General features: G+C 32.4%; 1 protein-coding gene and 2 pseudogenes across 1 annotated transcript; 1 reads left to right on the top strand and 2 right to left on the bottom strand.

Annotated features, from left to right (window-relative positions):
* The first annotated feature begins 141 nt into the window (after positions 1–141).
* On the top strand, positions 142–3,929 carry LOC129322665 (LRR receptor-like serine/threonine-protein kinase GSO1; annotated as a pseudogene).
* A 2,720-nt stretch (positions 3,930–6,649) lies between these two features.
* LOC129322525 (pentatricopeptide repeat-containing protein At5g66520-like) lies at positions 6,650–8,228 on the bottom strand (annotated as a pseudogene).
* Positions 8,229–8,314: 86 nt separating this feature from the next.
* LOC129322524 (uncharacterized) lies at positions 8,315–8,998 on the bottom strand. The gene is made up of 2 exons (XM_054968833.1): positions 8,739–8,998; positions 8,315–8,704 (listed from the first exon to the last, which is right to left on the bottom strand). The coding sequence occupies exons 1-2, from the start codon at positions 8,937–8,939 to the stop codon at positions 8,315–8,317; spliced, it is 591 nt and encodes a 196-aa protein (XP_054824808.1). The 5' UTR covers positions 8,940–8,998.
* Positions 8,999–25,495: the final 16,497 nt, after the last annotated feature.

Below are 25,495 nucleotides of genomic sequence, written 5' to 3'. Positions count from 1 at the left end.
CATTTAGTTTTGTCACTAAAAGGAAAAAAAAAATTAGAATTTTTTTAAAAAAATTAAAAAAATGTATATAAAATTTCAGTGCCGACGGAGTGAGGTGAGGAGGAGATTTTCAACATTGATGCCGCGTTCGCTGGAGCTCCACTGTATTAATCAATCAGCAATAATTTCCAGTGTTTTTCCTCACTCAAAATGCCAAATTACCAAATCCCAATCTCACAGACAAATAGGTCTCTCTTCTTCTAAGACCTGAGAGTTACGCAGAAGAGATATATCTTAGGGATAACTCTTCAGATCTACGAGGACCGCCGATTTGCAAGTATTTGAGAGTGATTGAGAGACAGCGATCTCTGGGTCGCCCTCAAAATGACAAGGATACCCATATCTCTGCTTTCTCTGATCCTCATTTTTACTCTATCGATGCTCTGCCTTGCACACTGTAAAACCCTTAAGCGTGATGGTAAACACTATGGATCTTTGTTCCCTGTTGCTTTCTCTGATTCGGCTCATGGGGCTTTTGTTTAATGCGTAAAGGATTGGTATTTGAGGGGCTTGTGGTTTTTGCAATTTTCAGTTAAAGCTTTGAATGAGATCAAGGCGTCTCTCGGTTGGAGAGTTGTATATGCTTGGGTTGGAGATGATCCCTGTGGAGATGGCGATCTGCCTCCTTGGTCTGGTGTCACCTGCTCCACTGTCGGTGATTACCGAGTAGTTACGGAACTGTAAGCATTTTCTTTGGGATGAATTTCAAGTTTCTTGAGAGGGTTCGATTGAATTTGTAGTTTGTGAATGAATCAAGAAAATGGCTTCCGATAATAGGAATTACGTTCTTTATTTGCAGCGAGGTCTATGCTGTGTCCATTGTTGGTCCTTTTCCTACTGCTGTTACCAGCTTGTTGGATCTTACACGGCTGTAAGTAACTTTCACTTTTTTGGATCTCAACTCTCAAAATCTTTCCGAAATAGGTGATATGATCTCACTTATTATTGAGTTCATTAGCGGATATGCCAATTGAAGTGGAAAGCTATAGTTGTTCTGGTAGTTCCCCATACCAGACTTTTTAATGGGTCCATGAACGGTAAATGTTAAATGATGGAAAATAAGATTTGTGTTGTAATGGCGTATTAAAATATCTGTGATTAACCTTATGCATGAAGTTTGAGTAACGTTTCAGGTAGATATCAATCATGCATGTGTAACGGTGAATGATTTAATGTAGAGATGGACTGATAATGGATGCACCCATGGAAGATTCATGTTAACTATGTTTACTTTGGATATTAAACTGTGATTTATTTCTGTATTGGTTGTAAGTGACAAAAACCGAAAAATAGGATTCAGTTGCTGAAATGATCCGTTGTCTCCTATTGTTCATTTTATTTGCAAAATAAGTAGCATAAATGCCTCTATTTTTGCCAATGCCCTCTGCGATCTTATGGATTGCACATATAATGGCAGGGATCTTCACAATAACAAGTTGACAGGACCTATTCCTCCTCAAATTGGACGACTGAAGCGGCTTAAAATATTGTATTATAAGCTGATCCTTCCTTTATTTTGATTGTCTCTTCATGTTGTTCTGATATTTCAACTGTTACATTATTCACAAGAATGTCTCACTTCATTTTATATAAATTCTCATTTCTGCTAATAAAGTGGAATCGCAATGGCTTATGTGTAAGAGCTTTTTTTCATTGTTGTTTTATAGAGAGTATATTTTTTAACTGCTGCTTTGAGCAAGCAATAATTAATATTTGAATCATTTTGGGTTCAATTTTGTAAGAGCTTTGACTCTTGACTGACCACCTTATTTCCTTCCAGAAATTTGAGGTGGAACAAGCTACAGGATGCAATTCCTCCAGAAAATTGGTGAGCTTAAGAGTCTGACACATCTGTGAGTAACTTGATCTTATTGATTACTTTGTTTTGTTGTTGTTGTTTTTCCTTAAACAAATAAGAATGTGCCTTTTTGCAGATACCTGAGCTTTAATAATTTCAAGGGAGAAATCCCCCGGGAACTAGCTAATCTTCCGGAGCTTCGCTACCTTTATCTTCATGAAAATCGTCTTACTGGAAGAATTCCCCCTGAATTGGGCACTCTGCAAAATCTTCGGCACATGTAATATTCAAAGTTGAAACAGATCTCTTGCTGCATTGTAATTATTAAAAAAAAAAAAAATCTCGAACTTAATGTTCCTCTTGGTATTGATATTGTGCTGACAGGGATGTTGGGAACAATCATTTGGTGGGTACCATAAGGGAACTCATCCGAATTGAAGGTTGCTTTCCAGCACTCCGGAATCTGTAAGTTACTTCTAGCTCATGAATTACTTTCATTCAAATGTTTCCTTGTCTTTAGTAAGATGCCCTGTTTAAATTTCTTCAACTTTTGCTTTGTACATAGATACCTAAACAATAATTTTTCAACTGGAGGAGTACCCGCACAACTTGCTAACTTGACCAACCTTGAAATCCTGTGAGTATTGTCTTGCTTCTTTTCTCTCATAGTTCACTCTTTTTCCTCCCTTTTCTCACCTCCTTTCCCTTGCATTTTGAAGGTTTTGCTTTCTTGCTCCTATAAGTTAATGCTTGCCATTATTTGTTTTGATGCATTCCTTGGAAATTTCCCTAAAATGTTTTGATTGGCTGTTGAGCAGGTTCCTGTCCACAACAAAATGTCAGGAGTTATACCATCAAGCCTTGCTCATATCCCAAAATTAACTTACTTGTAAGTTTGTTTTCTGACTTCATAATTCCTTTTATAACTATCCTGGACTGTTTTTCAGTAGGATAGCAGTTAATCAAGAGTCTGATGACTACCCAATTATTTATTGTTTGCTTTACCTGTCTAAACGTTTATCTTCTTGTATTACGCGGAAGTAGTTCTTTGGTTTATAAACATTTTTGGGCATGGATGTGCCAAGTAATATCAGTTATTTCTGAGATTTTAAAGGAACTAATAAACTACGGCCTTGCACTTCTATGAGCTCCGTTGGGCTGTTACCTCTGTTCATATTTCTTCTTGATGTTGTGAACAGTAGATATATTTTTATTATCTTCACCTTTTCCTAAATTAACTAAGAAAAATTCATATATAACAGTTAAGAAAAATTTGTGAATGTTAACATTCCCCCCTTAATTCTTGATTTTCTTCAGGTACTTGGACCACAACCAGTTTTCTGGGAGAATTCCTGATGCCTTCTACAACAAGCACCCATTCTTGAAAGAAAATGTGAGTCTCTATCTCTAAAAAAAAGTGATAGATTAAACCAATCAATCAGTTATGGATGGATTTGGATCTAATGAGTGGCACAAATATACTCACTCAATAAGTGTGACATATGGCATGATAGCAACCGATCGATTTAATTAAATGATTTTTAGAGATTGTTATATGATACTCAAGAAACATCAAATCTTAAATTTTTGAAGGGGATATCATACGTGAGGAGTGTTCTTATCAATGTATTCGATAATTTACAAGTATCAATGAAATTCAATGGCTATACTTACGTTACTCATTGAATGAGTGGATTTAGGCTTTTCACCGGATCCAAAACTTGGTTTGGATAGACATTCACAGCTCACAAGCATTTTTGAAAACGGGTTTTCTAATCTTTTGAAGTGTTGTGCAAGTGTTCCCTAAGATTCTCTCACACGATGATCCATAATCTGTTATTCTTTGAACTGAGTAATGTTCTTCTTCACAGGTACATTGAAGGAAATGCATTCCGACCTGGTGTGAACCCCATTGGTGAGCACAAAGTCCTTGAAGTTTCTGATGCTGACTTCCTTGTTTGATGAACACAAATACATATATATTCTCTTTTCATTTTATTCCCCAGGAAGGTTGATTGTGTAATTACTGAAACAATTGATCATCTGATAATCTCAGTGAAATGATAGAATAGGTTATTCAATTTTGGTCTAATCTGTGTCATAATTATTTTGTTTTTCTTTTTACATATGGATGAACATTTCATATCACTAAGTTTGATATACATGAGATGGATTGGACCTTGGTTTTACCGAGACTTGTGGAATTGTTCAATATTTTTTAGACAAATCTCATAGAAGGAGTGAAAAACAATCACCGGGCCCCTTGTGCTTGTGAGAGAGACAGTACTAAAGGGTTTGAAAGGAAAGTTTTATTAATCGGAAAATTCAATAACTTAGTTATTAGATTAATGGATTTTTATTTGAAAAGGGCTAATATGTTATGATTTTTTTTTAAAAGCTAATTTGTATTAATAGGCGTCGTTAATTTTAGTGGAAGAAGTTATGATTGTTTTAAGTATGAAGTTGTAAATGGAGAAACTTGTTGGCGGATCTTTTATAGTTATATATGTTTTTTTTTTTTTCAAAAGCTACTTTTTTATGTTTATTGATTTTTAATGTTTAAATTAAATGAACGTAATCAATCAAGAATAAATAATTTATTTGTAAGTGTCTTTTTTTGTTTGTTAGAATTATTGATTATCATGGTTAATTTCATCAAATGTTCAGAGATTGTAATATAATATATTAATACAAACTTTGGAGAAAATTTTAAAACCTGAAATGCCATATTATGATGTTAGTGGATTAATTGAAGGATATTGAACTCATAATGAAAAAAATAAGACAAGTATGGATATGTGCTATATGTTTCACAAGCAATTGTGCACAATACAACATGCATATATGCGAATGTGTATTTATGTGTATGTGTACATATATGTATGCGCATATATATGAGTGGTAATTTTGCTTGTGATTGCATAAATATTGAGTGTATGCAAAAAGTCGGCTTGTACCATTATTGGAAAAGATGCTACAGACAGCATGGTTGGCTAAAGATGGCATTGGGTTGGGTTGATAAGAAATGAATTCTTGTCCACGCAAAATTTTGCCAATTTATTATGCCCGCCAAAGAAGGACGGGAAAATCACATCTAAAGACATGAAAAAAATTATGAATTAGACTTATATACTTAGCCTTATATATTTAATATATTTATATCAAATCAATTATGACATGTAATATATCTTAATTTAATTGGATATAAACACCTTAAATATATAAGTATAAGTATAAGTATATAAGTTTTTCCCAAAAGTTATTCCCAAATAAATATCAATAAAAAATGAATTTTTGTTAAAATAAAAACATATACTTATTATTATTATGTTAATGGTGATTTATTATTAGCCTATGTTTGCGAATAATTTTTTTTTTTCACAAATCTTTAGATGCGATTTTGTTCAGAAGAATTCATTCCAAGTAAGGTGTAAATATGTAATGACAAGTATACACACACATGCAACGGGTTGTAAATTGAAAGCAAAAGTTGCAATGTACAAGTAATTTTGCAGGCTAAATGTGGCATATAGGAATAGGATACTCCTGTTACTTTCTAAAGAGAATTTGGGGAATGCTTTTTTTATTCGAAACAAACACTTTTTTATCAACAGTTTCTTTTTATATCTTTATAATAAATGAGCCCTAGTCAATTAATAAGTCATTAGGAAATTCTTAATATCATTATCAAATAAATAAAGTTTTTTGTGTCATAAATTTATATTAACATATTCATAGCTTCTAACCTCATTATAACTAATTATTTTGGCTGTGATAAATAAGGTAATTGTTTCATGCAAAAGCTTGTCTTGAGAACATATGTATATGCTGTCTCCAATGCAAATCAAACATTCCTAAATTAACATATTCCCTTCTTATAAGGGATCAACTAATTGCACATAGACTCGGACAGGAGAAAAAATAATAATAATAATAATTCACATGGACTAATGCAACTAGTTAAGATGGTTTAAAACATTTAAATCTTAGGTACATATACATACATACATACATACTATATATAGATATATATATATCTCTTTCATTAAATACAATTGGCTCTTTTAATGGGGAATGAACCAAATTAATAGAAGTCAAGTAATTGTAAATTTTATTTATCAAGGATATTTTCAAGATAAACACATTAACTACTCTTAACATTATGCAAATGCCTTGCAAATTAAAACATAAAACTTTACAAAATATAAACTTACAATAGTAAATAGAGGGAGTAAAAATTATGACGGGATCAAATACACGTGAAGGTTGTAAATTCAACATAACAGTTGTAAGGCACGAGAAATTTTGGTATGTTGATTTTCAAATTTCCACTATAAAACGTTCTCAACAACTAATCGAACTGTAAATGCATTTTTCTTCAAAACTCTCTGTATTTCTTTCTTCCATTTGTGGTCGTGTTTTCTCACCAGCAATAAACTCACTAACAATCCCATCAATCTCAACTGAGCTGCAACCAGGTGCTTTATGTGCTCCTTTCTTCTTCATCATCATCCTCACCCTTCTGGCGTCATTAGTCTTCCTTCCCAGCTGCTGAATATAAATTAGAAAGCATAACATACACCCCACTGCTATTAATCTCAAACATTTTTGGTTAATCTCACTCTGATATGGATTCGAACTCGGATCCTTAAATTCGGAAGATGATTCAGAGATCATTGAGTTAGAAGCTACTGGTCTGTGATTCTCTATCAGAAAGAGTCTTTCAGCTGCAGCTTCAGCCATTTGGCTTGTCCATGGTTGCAGCAAGCACTCAGGAATGCTTCCAAGCCAATGCTTCTTGTTCAGGGTTCATTAGTTAATCTCACTCTGATATGGATTCGAACTCGGATCCTTAAATTCGGAAGATGATTCAGAGATCATTGAGTTAGAAGCTACTGGTCTGTGATTCTCTATCAGAAAGAGTCTTTCAGCTGCAGCTTCAGCCATTTGGGCTTGTCCATGGTTGCAGCAAGCACTCAGGAATGCTCTCCAAGCCAATGCTTCTTGTTCAGGGTCATTATTTGAAGAATGGCTCATTCTTCTTATCATAACTTTAGCTTCTTCAAACAGCCCTGCTCTGCTAAGTAGGTCTACTACAACCATAATGCTCAGCTTTAGGATCAATGTTGTATGCATTAATCATTTTATCAAAAATTTCAAGCCTTCGTGTGCCATTCCTGCATAACTACAAGCAGAGAAAACAGCAAGGAATGTTAGATCATCTGGCTTGATCTTAGCTTTTTCCATATCTGAAAACACTGTAAGTGCATTTTCTCCTTCTCCATGCATTGCCATCCCAGAAATCATAGCATTATAGCAAATTGTATCTCTTTGTGACATGGATTCAAAAGTCTTTTGGCTAAGTCCAAATGCCCATTCTTAGCATACATGTCTAATAGACTAGTGCTCAGCGAATGCTCATAGGCATCTTTGTTTGATTCAAGTATCTATGGATCCAAATGCCAACATCTAAGGCTCCAAGATGGCACAAGCAGGAAGAATGCTAACAAATATAGACTCATCAGGTGCTATATCAGTCATCTGCATCAAACGACAAACATAAAGACCTTCCTTGAAACAATTGTTCTGTACATAGCCAGAAATCATAGCTCCCCATATGCCCTTATCCTTCTCAAATGCTTCATCAAAGAAAAATCTAGCCGTGTCAACATCACCCATCTTTGCGTACCCTGATATCATCACAGTCCAAGACACAGAGCTTAGGCTTGGCATTTCATCAAACACTTGTCGTGCAGATCCCATATCTCCACACACACAGTACATTGCCATCAGAGAATTACCCACAAAAATATCAAACACAAGACCAAGTTTTCAAGCTACACCCAATGAACTGATTTTCCTAGAGGATAACTTTTTAGGCCTGCACAAGCCTTTAGTGCATAAGGGATGGTGTAATTATCAGGAATTAAGCCATTGTGTAGCATCTCAGTGAACAAACATATGATACTGGCGAGTTTATTGTGGAGCAGGAAGGTTTGATGATGGTATTGTAGATGCAAATTGTGGGTTGGTGAATGCGTTCAAAAATTTTGCAGGCGTAGCTGAGTTTTTGTGATGTGGGCTTGAAGAGAAGAAGGCTAGAACTCTGCTTAGAGCAAAGCTGTTGTTTTCAAGTCCACAAGTGATTACTTGGGCATGAGCTTGCCTTATTTGCATCATGTGTTCTTGCATTTCTCAAGAGTAAAAAGACACTCTTGCTGCACTTGACATGAAATTACTCTCAATTTCTAAATTCCTCAACATCCTTATCTGCTTTCATGGTGGTGCTTGGGTGGCACCCTGCAATTTTTCCATACTTCAGATTAGTTTCAAAATTTGAATACTGAAACTCAAGGTTTTGGTTATATTTCCATCATACTTCTCCTACCATTGCAGTGAAAGTGTCTGGTTTTGATCTTGATTAATCTTCAGACCCAAATCAAAGAAGTCGAGTCGCAATCCAGAGGGGAATTTTATTTATATTGAATTAATCAGTTTCGTCTCACGCAGCAAGTAATTACACAGGTAGAAATATATTAATTGTATTAAATTACCAAAGGAAAAAAAAAAATTACCGAAGTCTACTACGTGTGAAGTCGAGATGGCGCAATTACAAAAAGTAAATAAAGTTACTCCCGCTTTTCTTCGATCCTGGTTTTGTTGTTCGCTGTCGTCGTCGTCGGACGAAGCAGAAGGTTCTAGACGCGCGGCATCCTTGGCCCACTGAATCAATTTCTCAACTTGATCATCTTCATCTTCATCTTCATCTTCATCTTCTTCTCCAGTAGAGGGATCCAGGGAAGCCTGCTTCAATGATGGATTTGATTTGACCTTGAGAGCATCGAATCTAGTGAAGAGATCGTCGCCAAGAACAGTTTGGATACCCGATCTTCACTTACAATTTCCACGAGGATTGGCTTGATTTGAGGGCTTGGAATCGGCGTTCCAGATCCACATCCAGAGTGGTGCTTGATGGAGCTGAGATTGAAGATGAAGAAGCTATGTGAGAGTCCAGAGAAAGCTTCAATAACAATTCGTCCTGAGCTGCTCGCAGAAGCTCTTCCACTTCGTCTCTGTTCTTCTCCGTTTCATTCTTCCTCATCTTTGGCTCGGCCTCCCTTTTTTCTATGAAGTTATTCAATTCAATCAAACGTAAAGGCTTCACCAGGAGAGGATACAAACGAAAGACTTGGTGAATTTAATATGATTTTTAACAAGTACTTTCTTCGATATTGTTTATAAATTATTTTTATTAATTTTACTAGTATCAATATAATAAAAATATAATAAATAAAATTTAATAAAATTATAAATATAATTTTTAAAAAGTAAATAAATTATATAATATTATTTTTTTATTTCTTATTTTTTAAAGATAGTTTATACATTTTATTTAAAATAAAACATCACTATTAATTTAATAATTTATAAAGTGAATTATTTTATTTTTTTTAAAATATAATCAATAAAGTAAACGGAGGAAATATGTATTGACAAATTAACTGCCGTTGTTGTTATTTGGCAATTATATATATGTTAAAATTTTTATTAATATTAAATTCTTTCAATAATATTTTCTAAAAAGAAAAATCAAATATATAAGTATGCGTATGTGTATATATATAATTTGTATATATAATATAAAATTGCTACATAATATGAAAATAAAATTAAATATTTTTAGTTAATTATAAATTAACAAGCCAAGAGTATCTATCAATTCTCCATTAACAGGATACCAATATCACTGCAATTCATATTTTGACAAAATAATGGATCCATTCCTATCGTTTAGAAAAGCTTTTGGTTTGAGTAAGAATATGGTTATGTGAAAAGCTGAATTTTTGGACAAGGCTGCAAAATCACTCATCTTTATTCTTTCAATACCTAAACACATTGAGGCCAAGAAAAGTACTGAAGCTATATTCCCTTGTGGTGGCACAATGTTTCTAGATGGGGTAGTGTAGTAATATAGAAAAACTTGATCAATACATTATATTAAATAGTGAAGTTTCATAGTTGTACTCATTCCATAGGATAGAAAAGGAGCTGAGACGAAGCAAAACTCAGGACACCCTACAGGATATCTTGTCCCATCCCAAAATTATATATATATATATATATATATATATTTCTTTTAGTATATATGTTATTGTTTATTTGTTTATATTTTCTATTTAATTTTACTTTATTTATTGTACATTGCTCTATGATATTAGGTCGAGGCAAGGAAGTTGCGAGATGTTTTTTCATAATTATTGATATTGATTTGAAGAATTAAAAACACAAATTTAGATTGCTGACATTTAAGTAATCTAATGAGTTTATTTTTTGAGTCTATGTTTGGGTATGAGACAGGAGTGTCCTGGTCTTGTTTCACCCTGTGAATATCCCTAACTCTAAAGATTGCTCTTGGTATGGAGTGTGGGGTAGAATCTATTTTTATTACACTTTGAGACCTTGGCGTTATGCACTTTTCAATTGGAGAAAATAAAGAAATTTACTAAAAAGGACAATCCAATCCCCTATGCTCAAGTTTCAGCCCAAAATCTCCTCACTAAACAAGTATAACTAATTTGAGTAGGAATAGGAGACTTACATAATACAAAGACGAGATGAACAGAGGCGGGAGCTTCCTTGGGATTTTGGAGTGGAGGCTGGAGCTTGGCGAGAAGATGTGAGGGAGGAGGAGTTGTGGTCTTAGGTTTGAAGTTTGAACTCTCTTTGCTGTTGAAGAATCACGATCAAGTGCGCGCCTAAAGAGTGAAGCCTTGACGAAAAATTAGGAAAATGTGGGATTTTAGGGTTAAAATTGAGAGGGAAATGACGAAAAAGTGAATTGCTTCATTAAAAATCGTTTTGGTTTGTGACTTTTAGGAAGTTCACAATCCAACCACCTCTCAAGAGAGATCAAATTTGATGCAATGACTAGCTTGACTAGACTGAGCTGAAATAATGACCGGACAGCGGTCCAATAGGTCAAACTATTTGATTTAGTCAAGTTTTGAAATCATTGACTAAAAATACTTTTTTTTTAAAATTATATAAAATCAGCAATTGTCAATTATTTTCATATAATATTAAATTAAAATAAATTTTAAATTTTGGAAGAGATTAAAAAAATTGTAATAGTAATAAATATTCAAAAAGATCATAACAATAATATAGTGTATGATAGCTCTCAACAAAAAATAATAGAGTAAAATAAAGTGACAACTTTCTGTTTTACTAAAATTACAGGGACGACCTCTTTATTTTTAAAATCCACACTTTAGTTCAATCTTTAATATGTAATTAAATTTGTCAATATTTAATTAATTTAAATAAAAATAAAAATAAATTATATTGAGTAATTTATTATATTCAGTTCTTATTTAATAATTTTTAAATGTGTTTGAGTATTATTGTAGGAAATTTGTGTATTTAATTTTTAAATGACCAAATAAATACATTAAAATTTTAAAAATATAAATAAAAAAGTAAAAAATATATATGCATTGATTTTTTTTGGGTAATTTGAATTTTTTAGACAATACTTACATTTAAAGAAAAGTATTTTAGACCACTTATCTGACCTAACGGCCAACTAACAGTTAGGTGGATAGAAATAAAATTTTAAAAAATGTTTGTGTTTTGTAATTATTTATATTAGGGAGGTTTGTATATGTTTCAAAAATAAAAGGGAGATATTTGTAATTAAAGTAAAATAGAGGGAAAGTCAGAGTATTTTACTCAAAATAATATCATAAAATAATATCATTCACAATTTTTTTTAAAAAAAAATTGCATATGTTTAGGTAAGGCAATGTAGGGGTTTGGTGTTTAGAGCTACTAATTAGAGCTGAAACCATTGAATTGACCCTTTTAGGCTTGAAAATAATTAAGGTTGGGCTATTACTTTGGAATAGAAAATAGCAATTCAAGTTTAAAAAGGCCAACTCTTTTAAGTTTGAAAATAAAAAGGTTAGCCCTTTTTTTAATATTTTTTTTTAAAATTTCAATCTAAAAAATATAAAAGATTAAATATCTAACTAAAAGCAATGAACACCTTAGACTTATTCCACCCTCCCTCATTCATTCATTCATCAAGATTTAACTAATAATGTTAGCAAAGTATAATTTTGTATTAGTATTAATTTTGATATTATTATTTGATATTTTAGTTGGATAGTTAAGTTTTATATATTTCTTTTGATGTGAATTGACTTAAATTTTTTTCCTAAACTTAATCTTATATGTAATAACTTTTTTTAGTAATTATAAATATTTTTTATACTTTTAAATTTAAAAATAAAAAATAGGGTTGAGGCCTTAAGGGCCAACCCTTTAGCCCTAAGAGCCAGTGTCAAACCTTGTAAAAGGGAACCTTTGAGGTATAATCAAGTTTCTTAATCCTCACCCTTTTAGGGCCTAGCTAATCTTAATTGACAACTCTATTTGTGCCTAACCCAATAAACTTGAATAGCTGGAGTAAGGTAGAGCTAATTGGGGTTTCAAACAATGTGTACATCCTTAGGTCCTATTGCTAAAAAATGTTGATTAACTAAAAAAGAATTGAAAGCATTTTAAGTTCAGCATTTTCATAATATATAATTTTTTTGCCAACGTTTCAAAATAATAATTGAATAAAAATTTATTGGCAAAAAATATAAAATACCACTCGGATTGATGGGTTTAAATTTTAAATTTAAAATATCATATTTAAAATAAGGATGATCCTAAACTATTTCCTTAATAGTATTCTGGACCTTAAACTCTTGAAATGTGCAAAAACTCTCCTTAATTTCTAAATTCCAAGCATATGAAACCCTACTGTTAAGTTGGAGAAAACAACCGTATCAACCTATGACTAGGCCCAACAACTACAAAAGTTCCAATGATGCTACGACAAATGAGACCTATGCTGTGATGGATGAGGTTCTCTTTAAGGAAGAATCTAAGAAGGAACTTGTAATATCCTCCTCTTTCTAATCCCATATTTAAAATTAATTCTCAAACAATAAGAAAATGGGATTAAAGTAGTTAACATGATACTAAATTTCCAATAGTTAGAAAAGTTGGGATCCCAAGTTTACAAAACTAAACCATTTTCAAAGTCTTACAATTAGACAAGTTAGAGTTCACAAATATGCAGAAGCATGGGATCATTTGAAACATATGTGCATTTGATTAAGAATTTGAAAACAAGAAAATTTCAAAAATTTTTAAGGTGTGTGCCGTGGCTTGTCAAACACGTGCCACAATGTGTTCACCTTTGTGATGTGCGCTATGACTTGTGGTGCCATGTGCCGTGGTACAATTGCACGAATTTTGACAATAGATTCTATTGTCAATTTGATAGCTTTTGGAGCAACTTTCAATGCGCCTCAATTCTCCGTCCAACGTCCAATTGATGTGAATTAGGTGTTTATGGAAAGCTCTTTTTGAGTTCTAGCTAATGACTTTAGTTTCATAATCAAATGACTACTAAATCAAAATTTAGACACTCTTTTCAAAAACTTGCACTCTTGCAGTACTTTTCACAAAGCTAAGTGTCCAATCCATTACCAAAAGCTAAAAACCCCTGAAACCCATTTGATCACATGCAAATTATTAAAACTAACTTGTGCAATGCACCATATCATTAGAAATACTCATAAATCAAATTTTTACTACTCAACCCCTCAATCTAAAAAAATACAAGGAGGAGCTTAAGCACATTTGCAATAAGTAATCCATAATCATCACATAATATGCACTACTCTTACTTGCATTAGTATTTTGGCCTTATCACATATCAAATATATCATCAACTCACTCCTTATGGCCCAAAATACATTTACAACTTCACAAATCACATCATGCAAGTAAGAATCAAAATGAACTATCCCTAGTTGGCAATTAAAATTGTCAAATACACATAATGACTCAAAAATAAAGAGGCATACAAATTACGATCATAGTCCTAAGCCTCTAGAAGCTTTCCTCTATCCGAGCTTCTCGAGCTATTTCCTGTAATATTGAAGATAGTGAGGTGAGTACAACTACTCAATAACTAATGTACGACTAAGCCATACTAATGCATATCAATTAGTTTAAATGTAAGTGGTAAATAATATCAATACTTTAAACCATGTAAAAAATTTGAGAATTTATGTTCACACTTCCAAGCATAATAGTACCTACTTGGAAAATAAAAATTTTCAACAATCTTCACATCACAGAAAGTTTATCACATAATACAATCACACATAATCGGGAATAATTATAACTCAATTTATGAATATTTTCATTAGGGTCATAATACAGACAATCATGTATCCTTGCTCACTATATGCATAATCACACCTCCCTCATATCCTTCTTATTGTTCTGACACGAAACCGTAGGTTATAACACAATGAAATAGTCTATAATCCATGACTTCCCTAGCCTAAACACTTATCAAGGGATTACCTGACCAAGGTACATCCAACTTATTTATAAAACAAAGTTTCCCTCATTTCTCACACTATAGGGTGTCATACACCCTAACTAGCTTCTTCATTGAATCAGTGAATAGTTAACTAGGTTTAAGTTTCTTGTTGAACTAATGGGACAGTTCCTTATTAAATAAGTGGGATAATGAATAAAATCAATTCAGGCAAGCCATCACTTGGATGGAAACCCTACCACGTGAATTTAATTCTCTACTCCTCTTCCTAGATGAACTTCCAACTTTCAAGATCATGCAATGCATATTCATGTAAAAATTCACATTATACACATTTTATAGAACTTTACATAATCCAATCTCATTGAACTCCACCATTTCACAAATCATTGAACTTCTTAAACATATTTTCATGGAACTTCAAATCAAAGGAGTTATTGAACTCTAAATTTTTAAATCATTTTCTAATAAAATAAAGCTCTAATATATGGAAGGTATATGTTTTAATAAAATAAATCTCTAATACCATTTTCTAATACCAAGCTCTTGAGTGAAATTGGATTTTGATAACACATTTCTCACCATTAATTATAAATTAAAATTGATTTTTTCTAAATATAGATAGTACATGTGAGTGATAAGAATTTTTTATCTTACTTTTTAAAACTTCATGCATTTTACCATTATATTTTTCTTTGATATTCTATTAAAAAAGGTCATAGGGATATTTCTCGTTTAAAGTCTTTATCTGAATATAATTTAAAATCTAACAAATAGAAATTAAAATAAAAATAAACTTGCCTTTTTAGCATATTAGCTAAAAGGCTAATAGGTTATTTAATTACATAGACACCAAATTTGGAGAGTAATATGAGATTATTTATTCTTTTTTTATATTCAAAATTTACACAATATCTTATTTTAAGTATTTTACATTATGAAAAATATGATAACTAAAATAGAAGCCAATAATTAAGTTGGATTAATGTGCAAAATTAATTTTTTTTCTCTGTGTATATCTTTGTAGGTCAATCCATTTAAGATTGATAAGGATTTCTAAGCTCAATAAAAATTCAGTAAGTCATATATATATATATATATATATAAATATAAAAACTAAACCACATGATTGAAGGTACATGTTTCAATGAAATCAAGCTTTAATATCGTTTTCTAATATCAGGTTCTTGAATGAAATAAGATTTTCATACCATATTTTTTTACCACTAATTATAAATTAAAAGTGATTGTTTTGTAAATATATATAGTACATGTAGGTGATAAAATTTTTTTATTAGAAATTAACTTACTTTTTAAAACTTCATTTTTTTACCATTATATTTTCTTTGACATTTTATTAAAAGAAATCATAGGCATGTTTCTCATTTAAAGTTTTTATCAGAATAGAATTTTTTATTTCTACTCTAGTAATTAGTGTAAGTCTCTCTTTTTACCTCAATTGGTGTGATACAAATGATACTTTGTTATGTTTCTAACAAATAGAAATTAAAATAAAAAGAACCTTGCCTTTTTAGCACATTAGCTAAAAGGCTGATAGGTTGTTTAATTACATAAACATCAAAATTGAAGAGTAATATGAAATTATTTGTTTTTTTTTTCATATGAGATTTTTCACAATGTCTTATTTTAAGTATTTTATATTATTAAAAAATTTGATAACTAAAATAAAAGCCAATAAGTTAGATCAATGTGCAAAAATAATTTTTTTTCTCTATGCATATCCTTTTGTGCATTAGGTCAATCCATTTAAAAATGATAAGGTTTTTTAAGATCAATAAAAATTTAGTAATTCATATATATATAAAAAAACCACATGATTGAAGGTACATGTTTAAATGAAATCAAACTCTGATATCTTTTTGCTGATACTAGGTTCTTGGATGAAATCAAATTTTGATACTACATTTCTTACCACTAATTATAAATTAAAAGCAATAGTTTTGTAAATGTAGGTAGTACATGTAGGTGATAAAAAAATTTATCAACTTCATATTAAGAAAAAACTCAACCACATGAGTTTTTTTAACTTTGATATTGAAAGTACATGTTTCAATGAAATCATGCTCTGATATCATTCTTTGATACTAGGCTCTTGAGTGAAATTATATTTTGGTATCATGTTTTCATTCTACCCTAATTTTTTTGCCCTTGTCCAAAGAAAGATGCAAAGACGGCCAAGAGATAGAGAAAATAAGCAAGTGAAGCATATAAAAACAGAGCAATACAAAATTGATTATGCATAGAAAAATGCAAAGAGAAGTGTTAGAGCATATGTTTTGATTATTATACAACCAATAGAAGAGATGTTTATTAAGTGTGCAAATATATAAAGAATCATGGATGAAGACAACCTCAAGAGCATGAAAAATCAAGAGAAGATGAAGATTTATAGGATAAGCTATTTAATTCTCTTAGATTTAATGTGAAAACTTTAAGAGCTTAATGAAAAATTATTTTCTTTGAAATGAATGCATAAATCTTTGCTCATAAATCTCATTTGTGCATCCTAGGACTCATCTTAGTATATTCAAGCTTGTAAATTATGTCATTTTAGCTTGTATTGGATCATAGAAGTTGAGCTTCTTACTGTTTAATGATTCACATGTAAATTAATATAGTTACATGCATGATTTGTCATGTTAGGCACACCAATTAATATTTCATGCCTGAATAAGGAGTGATTCATATGTGATTTATCACTAGTGTTCGTGTGATACCTTGACATTGCTTCTGTGCTTTATTTCATGCAAGCTACCCTTGGGTACGCATGCTTAAATTATCATCTTATGTTCCATTGCATATTATAAAGTGCCATTTCACATGTGATTCAGAAGGTATCCATGCGTGATATGTCATCAACTCTATTGAACACATTTGGTCAAATTGAGTCTTGAGCCATTTCAAGCCTGGTTCAACATTATACTCTTGCGTGATTTGTCATCTTTGTTTTAAATTTTTTTGATCATGCATTCCTTGCTTGGGCACATAATGGTCCCACATCTAATATGACTTATAAAATGATTTCAATTTTGCAACTTGCCATTTCACACATGAGTATTATTTTGTTCCATGCGTGATCTGTCTTCCTAAATGGTCTAGGTTTTGGAAGCATCCATTTCATGCATGATATAAAGTTAGTTCCACATGTGATTTGTCTCACAAAATTGAGCTTGGCATTTGGCTAGCCAATTCATACTTCAGAACCTGAGTGTCACACATAATAGGTTGCATATTCTTATCCTTTAAAACATGCATGAGACTGTTGGATAGGGAGGCACAGTGAAAGATTAAATTTTAAAGTCCCTATCCTGATATGGACTGAACGAATTCGTTTAAGTTAAAGTGGATATAAGAGTTACCTTTTAATTCTTTAAAGTTAGCACACTGTCACGGGCTGAGAGTCTGGCGCAGCACACAGCGCCCGTGCGGCGTCTTGGAGGACCCCGTAATCCTCAGGACAAGCCTTACCACGTACGGATCACACTGGTTTCGCCCTGCCATGGGCTCATCAGGGAGGCGGCACTAGCCCCCGACCAGTTGTGCACACAGTCCGAAGACTGAGGCAGAACACCCCAATGCTAATGTCGCCCCCTTTACCCATATTGTGCGAGGCTAACCAGCGGACCGTTCATTATCTTGGTCTTTACACGGTCACGGAAATATCATCCGTGACATTCTCCCACACCCAATCTAGCACGCCCTCGTGCTAGGGGAGAACGACTCCGCCCAAGGATCGTACGTACAGTACTGCCACAAACACATCAGCTTACTTGCTGAGTGGCCACCCGAGTCCTGCACTCTTTGGACCCACTCGCACCCGCGAGCCAACAGGAGTGGAGTCGACAACGGCTAACCTTCCCGCCCGAGTCCCCACTTTTGGACCCACCTGCTCGGAGGCCTTTCTGGAGCGGTGCCGAGGCCGACCAGTCCCAACGTGGGACCCCACGCGCACACAACAGTAAAGTACGTCCTGCTCTGATACCACTCTGTCACGGGCTGAGAGTCTGGCGCAGCACACAGCGCCCGTGCGGCGTCCTGGAGGACCCCGTAATCCTCAGGACAAGCCTTACCACGTACGGATCACACTGGTTTCGCCCTGCCATGGGCTCATCAGGGAGGCGGCACTAGCCCCCGACCAGTTGTGCACACAGTCCGAAGACTGAGGCAGAACACCCCCAATGCTAATGTCGCCCCCTTTACCCATATTGTGCGAGGCTAACCAGCGGACCGTTCATTATCTTGGTCTTTACACGGTCACGGAAATATCATCCGTGACAACACGTTCTCTTCTAGAGTTTGGATCTCAGGAGCTGACAATGTAGATTTGCTCCCTCTACCAGTATCCACATGAACAGCTCTCTAACTCGAATAGCGTACTAGTGCTCTCAGTGTCCGTTCTTCTTTGAACGTTAATTTTTCTTTCTATAGGGTGTTTCGTCGCTCTCAAAATATTTTTGCCGTTGGAACTTTTCTAATTCTCGCATCCTTCATAAAGGATGTCCCTATCTATATATAATATATAGATAAAAGTTTTTGTTTTTCACTTAAAAGCCCACTAAAATTTAATTAAATTTATCTTATAAATTTAATCCATAATATCATATCTAATTTGAATTTATCTTATAAATTTAAATTATAAAACTAACTTGATATTCTCTTATATCATGTTAGTTATTAAATTTAATCTATCATATAAAATTAAATTTAAAACTAACATAATATAATATATATATATATATATATATATCACATATACATATTATATTATATATACGAATATATATATATATATATATTATTTTCTATATTTAATTTTATATATCATATACATATATCATATATATATATATCTCTGATATATGTATACACATATATGAATATATATATATATATATATATTTCAAATATATATAATTATATTTTAAATTTTATATTTCATGTAAATATATAAATATTTATCAAATAAATATTCATATATATATATATATATATAATTCATTCACCTTATATTACATTCATTGAATCTAGACATATTCTAGATTCAATGAACTTGAACATTATAGCTCGAGTTGAGCTGTTCTTGTATGTGACCCTATAGGCTCATATAAAATTAGCAATAGGCTAATTATGCTATTAGCCCATAAGTCATAAGTGACTTCTAGCAAGACATTACAACTATTTAATTTACATGGGGATCGATGGTCTAATGTAACTTATCATGCAACCATATCACATTCCTTTTGTCACGTGATATTTCGGTCAAGTATGAGACATGAAATTGTCATTCTCCTTTACCTGACCGTTACTTTCTCAATCTCTAAGAAGATTGATAGTAGCAATGGAAAAACCCTTTCCATTATAGTATGGCCATACATTTTCTCAGTCTTACACATCAAGGAGCCCAGTAATATCTCTCACTTAATGTGAGGGAAAAATTCTATCTTAACTATTTATATTTCTCTGCATGAATATCACTAAACTCAATTATAGCCTTTATGATCACTCAGTCAAAGGTGACTGTTGACTAGGTCAAAGTTCAGTGGTCATCATGTAGGAATTCATAATGATCTCAGGTCAAAGAACTTAGTGATATAGTTACATATGAGATAAGCTTATGACTTATACCATGTAACTGTCTCATAGTGGGTTGGTTCAGCACCTTATACTCTTTCAAGTGCCTATGACTTTAATTTGTATCTCTATAATTAATTAAAGTCATACTAGTCTTGTTTCATCTATGATCCCTCAAAGATGACTAACCAGGGATATTTAGGACAATCACTATGGTTTGTTTAAGGATACAGTTATCATATTGAACATGCAATTATTATGGTAACAAAAAAAAATTCACTAAATAATAATGTGCATAATACAATGATTGGCTTTAGGGCACAATTTCCAATAGAGACACCTTGAGATTCATACTTGAATTGTCACGTATGCATGTCTGGAACTTAGATAGCTCCATTTCACACGTGAAACTCTTGGTTGCACGTAAAAAATGTTACCAATAGCTAGAAACACTATTCCAATAGTCTGTTAACTTTCAAAACTATTAAGATTCAAGTTTAGAACAAGAATTCTGATCTTTAAGTGAACTATTCATTATTTGAGCATTCTAAAAATTTTTCAATTGTGCATAAAAGTTTAGCATTCATTTATGATTCTTGAAAAAGTTTATGAAAAAGCTCTCATAAGTTTATAAGCTTTTATTTGTAATCTATCTACCATTCAAAAGAGTTTTTTTTATGAAATTTTTTATAATTCAACTGAAATTTTAAAAAGGAGTTTTTCAAGTGATTTGTAACAACTTACTAGTTGTAGTAAGGTTTGTTGTTGAATCAAGAAAAGTAAAGTCTTGAAAGTTATACTGTGGTAACAAGCACCCATTGAAGCTTGTGAGTTTAGTTGAAAATCTCAAGTGTGATCTTAAGGATTAGATGCAGGCCAAGTTTTGGGCGAAACTAGAATAAATCTTATGTTCCCTATATCCTCTTTCATTCCTCCTATCTTTCTCACACTTTAAGTTTTTAAGAAATTTTTAATGTCACTCAATTCATCCCCTCTTAGGTGCCAACCTATCCAACAAAAAAAGAAGAAGCGACAGATAAAGGTGTATGGGACTGGAGAAGTATATGGGTGATGTGTAATATACTCAATTTTAAATTAGATTAACTAAGCTTAAATAGACTAATTAAGTGTATTAGTAAGGTATATGGCCAGAGAGGCTTAACGGGCGTGTTTGGTCTTAATTTCAGTTTTAAACACAGGTCTGAAGGAGAATCGAGTTACCCAAAAATAGAAGAGGGAGAATTTCTAAAGAAAGTTATTCTATGTCAAGCACCGCAGCTTGTGGATCAACAGCCACGATGCATGCTTGACAACATGCTTAGAAGAGTCTCTCTGTGCCATGTGTTGTGTGCATTATGCATCCGCTACGGTGCATGGTCAGATTTTTGCTATATTAAGTCACAAAACTGAAGCAAAAGAGAAGAGAAAATAAAGGGAACCGAGAGAGAGAGATGAAAGAGATGAGTTAGGATTTGAAGAAACTGACTTATATAAGTAATTTGGAGCTTATAAACACCAAAGGTATGCTTCCTTACTTAAATCTTTCTCTCTTCTTCCATTTTCTTGATGGTAGAAGTTAGGGTTTGATTGATAATAGTGATTTTTGGTTTATAAAAGCTATGGGTTCGAACTCATTTATTTCAATAGAGTTAATAGGAGTAGATTGAGCTAAATAAACTTTGTATTTATGGTTTTATGATAATTGGTTGTTGGAGGATATTAAATGTTTGAAATTCTCATAAATTTAATGGTTGGGAATAATGTGGTTTCATTAATGATCATTTAAGAGCTCAATATTATTAATGAGAGTTAAAGGAAGCTAAGAAGCCTTATAGGTTTTTTTATGAGTCAAGAATAAATCTTAAGTATTAAGAAATGATGAAGTGTTAGTGAAAAATAGTTTAAATATGGATATTGATGTTTTGCATGGTAAATACTTGTAGAGTAACTACCATTGGCACCATTCAAGCTTCTTGAAAGCTTTGGGAGTGAGTAACTGAGGGGTAAAAATATTTGACCTTTCAAAGATTTGAGGTAACTGAAAAAATTCTATCTTATGCTTTTGTGTGTTTATTAGTTTATAGGTTTATGATTGATCAGTGAAATGTGTAAATTAAAAAGAAATGCAAGTATGGCTTGAATTGCTAGAAAATTCACTAGATTAATTTTGTGAGTTTTATGCCTTGAGATGTGAAATTTTTTTGAGAACAATATTGGTGGATTTTCATATTATGTTTTTTTTGGAGTTCAATAATTTATGATTTGAGAAGTAATATGAATCTTGGTTTATGAGAAGTACAATGATTGTAAAAGTGGAGCTCAATGATTTTGAAAGTGTGAAGTACAATGATTGTAAAAGTGGAGCTCAATGATTTTGAAAGTGTGAAGTACAATGATTGTGAAATTAGAGTTCAATGACTTATTTTGTTTGAAGTTCCATGAAAATGTATTTAAGAAGTCTAATGATTTGTGTAATGATGAAGTTCAATGAAATTGATTATATGAAGTTCTATGAATCGTATAAAGTGTGAATTATTGCATAAATATGCATTGCATGATCTTGAGAGACATGAGTTCACCAAGGAAGAAGAGTGAATGATAAAATACATGTGGTAAGGCCCTATTTGTGTGATGGTTTGCCAAATTGATTATATCAATACATGTGGTAAGGCCCTATTTGTGTGATGGTTTGCCAAATTGATTATATCTATATTGTCTCACTTATTCAATGAGGGACTGTTCTATTAGTTTAATGAGGAACTCGAACTTAACTAGCTATCCATCGGTTTAATGTGGAAGCTAGTGTAGGGTGGATGACACCCCATAGTATGAGAAATGGGGCAAACTGTGTTCCATAAATGAGTTGGGTGTGCCTTGGCCTGATAATCCTCTCATAAGTGTTTAAGCTAGGGAAGTCATAGAATATAGATTATCCTATTATGTTATAACCCACGATTTTATATTAGAGTAATAAAGAGGATGAAAGGGAGGTGTGTGTGCATATGGTGAGTAAGGGCACCTGGTTATCTATATTGTGTCCCTAATGACGATATCACGAGTTGAGTCTTAATTTCTTTTGAGTGTCTGTCAATGAATTATGTGACCAACTCTCTTTATATGAAAAATACTAAAAAGTATTGTTTCTCAAGTAAATGCTATTATGTATGTGGAATTGTGAATATCTATTCTCAAATGTTTTACATAGGTTAAAGTATTGTCATTAATTTTCACTTGCATTTAAACTAATTGACATGCATTAGTATGGGTTAGTCGGACCTTGGTTACTGAGTGGTTGTACTCACCCCATTATCTTCAATATTACAGGGAATAGCTCAAGAGGTATGGATAGAGGAGAACACTTAGAGGCTTAGGATTGCAATCCGATTGTAGTAGACCTCTTTCTTTTGAGTATTTATATGTGTATGAAAATTTCAATTGCCAATTAGAAATTCTCATTTGATCCTTACTTGCATTATGTTAATTGTAAATTGTAAGTGTATTTTGGGCCCTAGGGAGTGAGTTGATGAATATGTGTCATTGTGATAGGGCCAAAATACTAATGCAAGTAAGAGTAGAGTATATTATGAGATGATTTGGAGAACTTGATGAAAATTATGGTAAACTCTCCCTTGTATGTTTTTTAGATTAAGGGGTTGAGCAGCGAAAATTTAATCTATGAGTATTTCATGTAATGTAGTGTATTGCACGAGTTAGTCTTAGTGATTTGTATGTGGTTATGTTGGTGTCAGTGGCTATTGGCCTGTGGTATTTGATTTGGACACTTGATTTTGTGTAAATTATTATAAAAGTATAAGTCTTGAAAGGTGTGTCCAATTTTTATTTTAGAAAGAATTTGAGTCTGAAACCAATGCCATTAGTTAAAGCTCAAAAAAAACTTTCTATAGACACCTAGTTTGTGTCAATCAAACTTCGGACAGAGATTTAGGGCACGTCAGAAGTTTCCCCTATTACTGTCAAATTGACAGTAGAATTCGCTATCAAAATTCATGTAATTATGCCGTGGTGCTTAGTGCTATGAGCTGTGGTGCATATCATAGAGGCAAACACGTCGCGATGCATGTTCAACGAGCCATGGCACACGCCTCAAAATTTTTTAGAAATTCTCTTATTTTAAATTCTTAAACAAATGCACTCATATATATAATGATCCCATGCTTTCACATATTTGTGAACTCTAATTTGTCTAATTGCAAAACTTTAAAAATTATTTTAGTTTTGTAAACTTGGGGTCCCCATTTTGCTAACCATTGAAAACTTAGTATTTTGTTAATTATTATAATCCCATTACCTAACTATTTGGGATTTAGTTTTAATTATGGGATTAGGAGGAGGAGGATATTACACGGTGGAGCATCATGAATTTTGAAAATCCCAACCTCCTCTGCCTATATAAGAAGAATTGAGGAATCAAAGGGGAGGGAGAGTGATGAAATTAAAGGTAAAGGTATTCAAATTCAAAGATAGAAGCAATTCAAAAGGAGAAGTAGAGGTTAAGTTTGAGGCAAAGGCAGAAAGCATTCAAGAGTTTGAAAGCGCAAAAGAGAACAAGCTAAGGAAATAGGATGAAGAAGGACTGAAGTAGAGGAGGAGGTCGAAGAAAAGGCATGATGGAGACATTTTGGATTAATAATTTGCACTTGTACATGAGAGATGATTATAGAGATGGGTTATAGGTCAACCTGTCAAGTTTAAATTAAACAAAGAAAAAACAAAAAAGTAATTTGATTTCTCATGTTACTTAGTTTATTTTTTTTTCATTTTTCTTACTATGCATGTTTTGATGTATTGATTTCAACTTGCAAGAAAATGAGTTCCCATAGTGACGGTGAGCCTCATACTAGTTCAAATGATGATAATCTTCAAGCAGTAAAGGAGAAAATGTTTCGAGATATTCATTGTGGTAAAATTGTGATGGCCAAGTTAATCAAAAATAGAAGCATGGGAATAAAGCTGCAAGTTGGTTGGAATATCAAGGGTCAACCAATAAAACCAAATGGAGAAAAATTAGTCAGTTATATTGGAGCTATGGCTTAAAACCATATGCCTACTACATTTAGTGATTGGAGAAAAATACCAAATGAGCACAAAAGATTCATATGGGAACAAGTTGAGGTAAAAAAAATTCATTAATATTTAATCTTTTTGACTATTTATTTCTTCACTTAGTGTGATTTAAATTATTTTCTTTCTTACAGATTCGTTTTGATCTTAATGAGACTCATAAAACATATGTCCTTAAAAAGCCAGAGTTCTTCTTAGAAAATTTTATGTAGATCTTTACAAGTGGTATTTAATAGACAGTAATGAAAATATCATTGAACACTCTCCGAAGCTTTATGATGGGATCATATCTCAAAAAGAATGGAATCAATTTGTTCTAATGCACATAATGGAAGAATTTAAGGTAAATAACTCTAGATTTTGTCAATTAAATATATTTTTACTTATATAAAATTAATATGAATTCAATTTTCATTTTAATAGGTGAAAAGCAAGCGATATTATCAACTAGCTGAAAGCCAAAAACATCACTTCAGAAGGGGAAAAAAGGATACGCATTCATCGAACAAGATAAAGTACATGTTTTATATTCAATAATTATTACATTCATCTATTACATATGTTTGAGTGAT

This window comes from Prosopis cineraria, unplaced genomic scaffold, assembly GCF_029017545.1.
Source record: "Prosopis cineraria cultivar Desert tree isolate PC_DT_omini unplaced genomic scaffold, ASM2901754v1 PC10, whole genome shotgun sequence".
Taxonomy (NCBI): domain Eukaryota; kingdom Viridiplantae; phylum Streptophyta; class Magnoliopsida; order Fabales; family Fabaceae; genus Prosopis; species Prosopis cineraria.
The sequence above is the reverse complement of the archived record's forward strand: the minus strand, read 5'-3'. Positions and strand labels throughout refer to the sequence as shown.

Bases quoted from the DNA above. Each gene is read 5' to 3' on its own strand.
- LOC129322524 (XM_054968833.1), bottom strand. From the start codon at position 8,939: ATGAGGAAGAATGAAACGGAGAAGAACAGAGACGAAGTGGAAGAGCTT. The intron at 8,705-8,738 runs TTGTAAGTGAAG...CAAACTGTTCTT, and splicing joins CAAGCCAATCCTCGTGGAAA to GGCGACGATCTCTTCACTAG.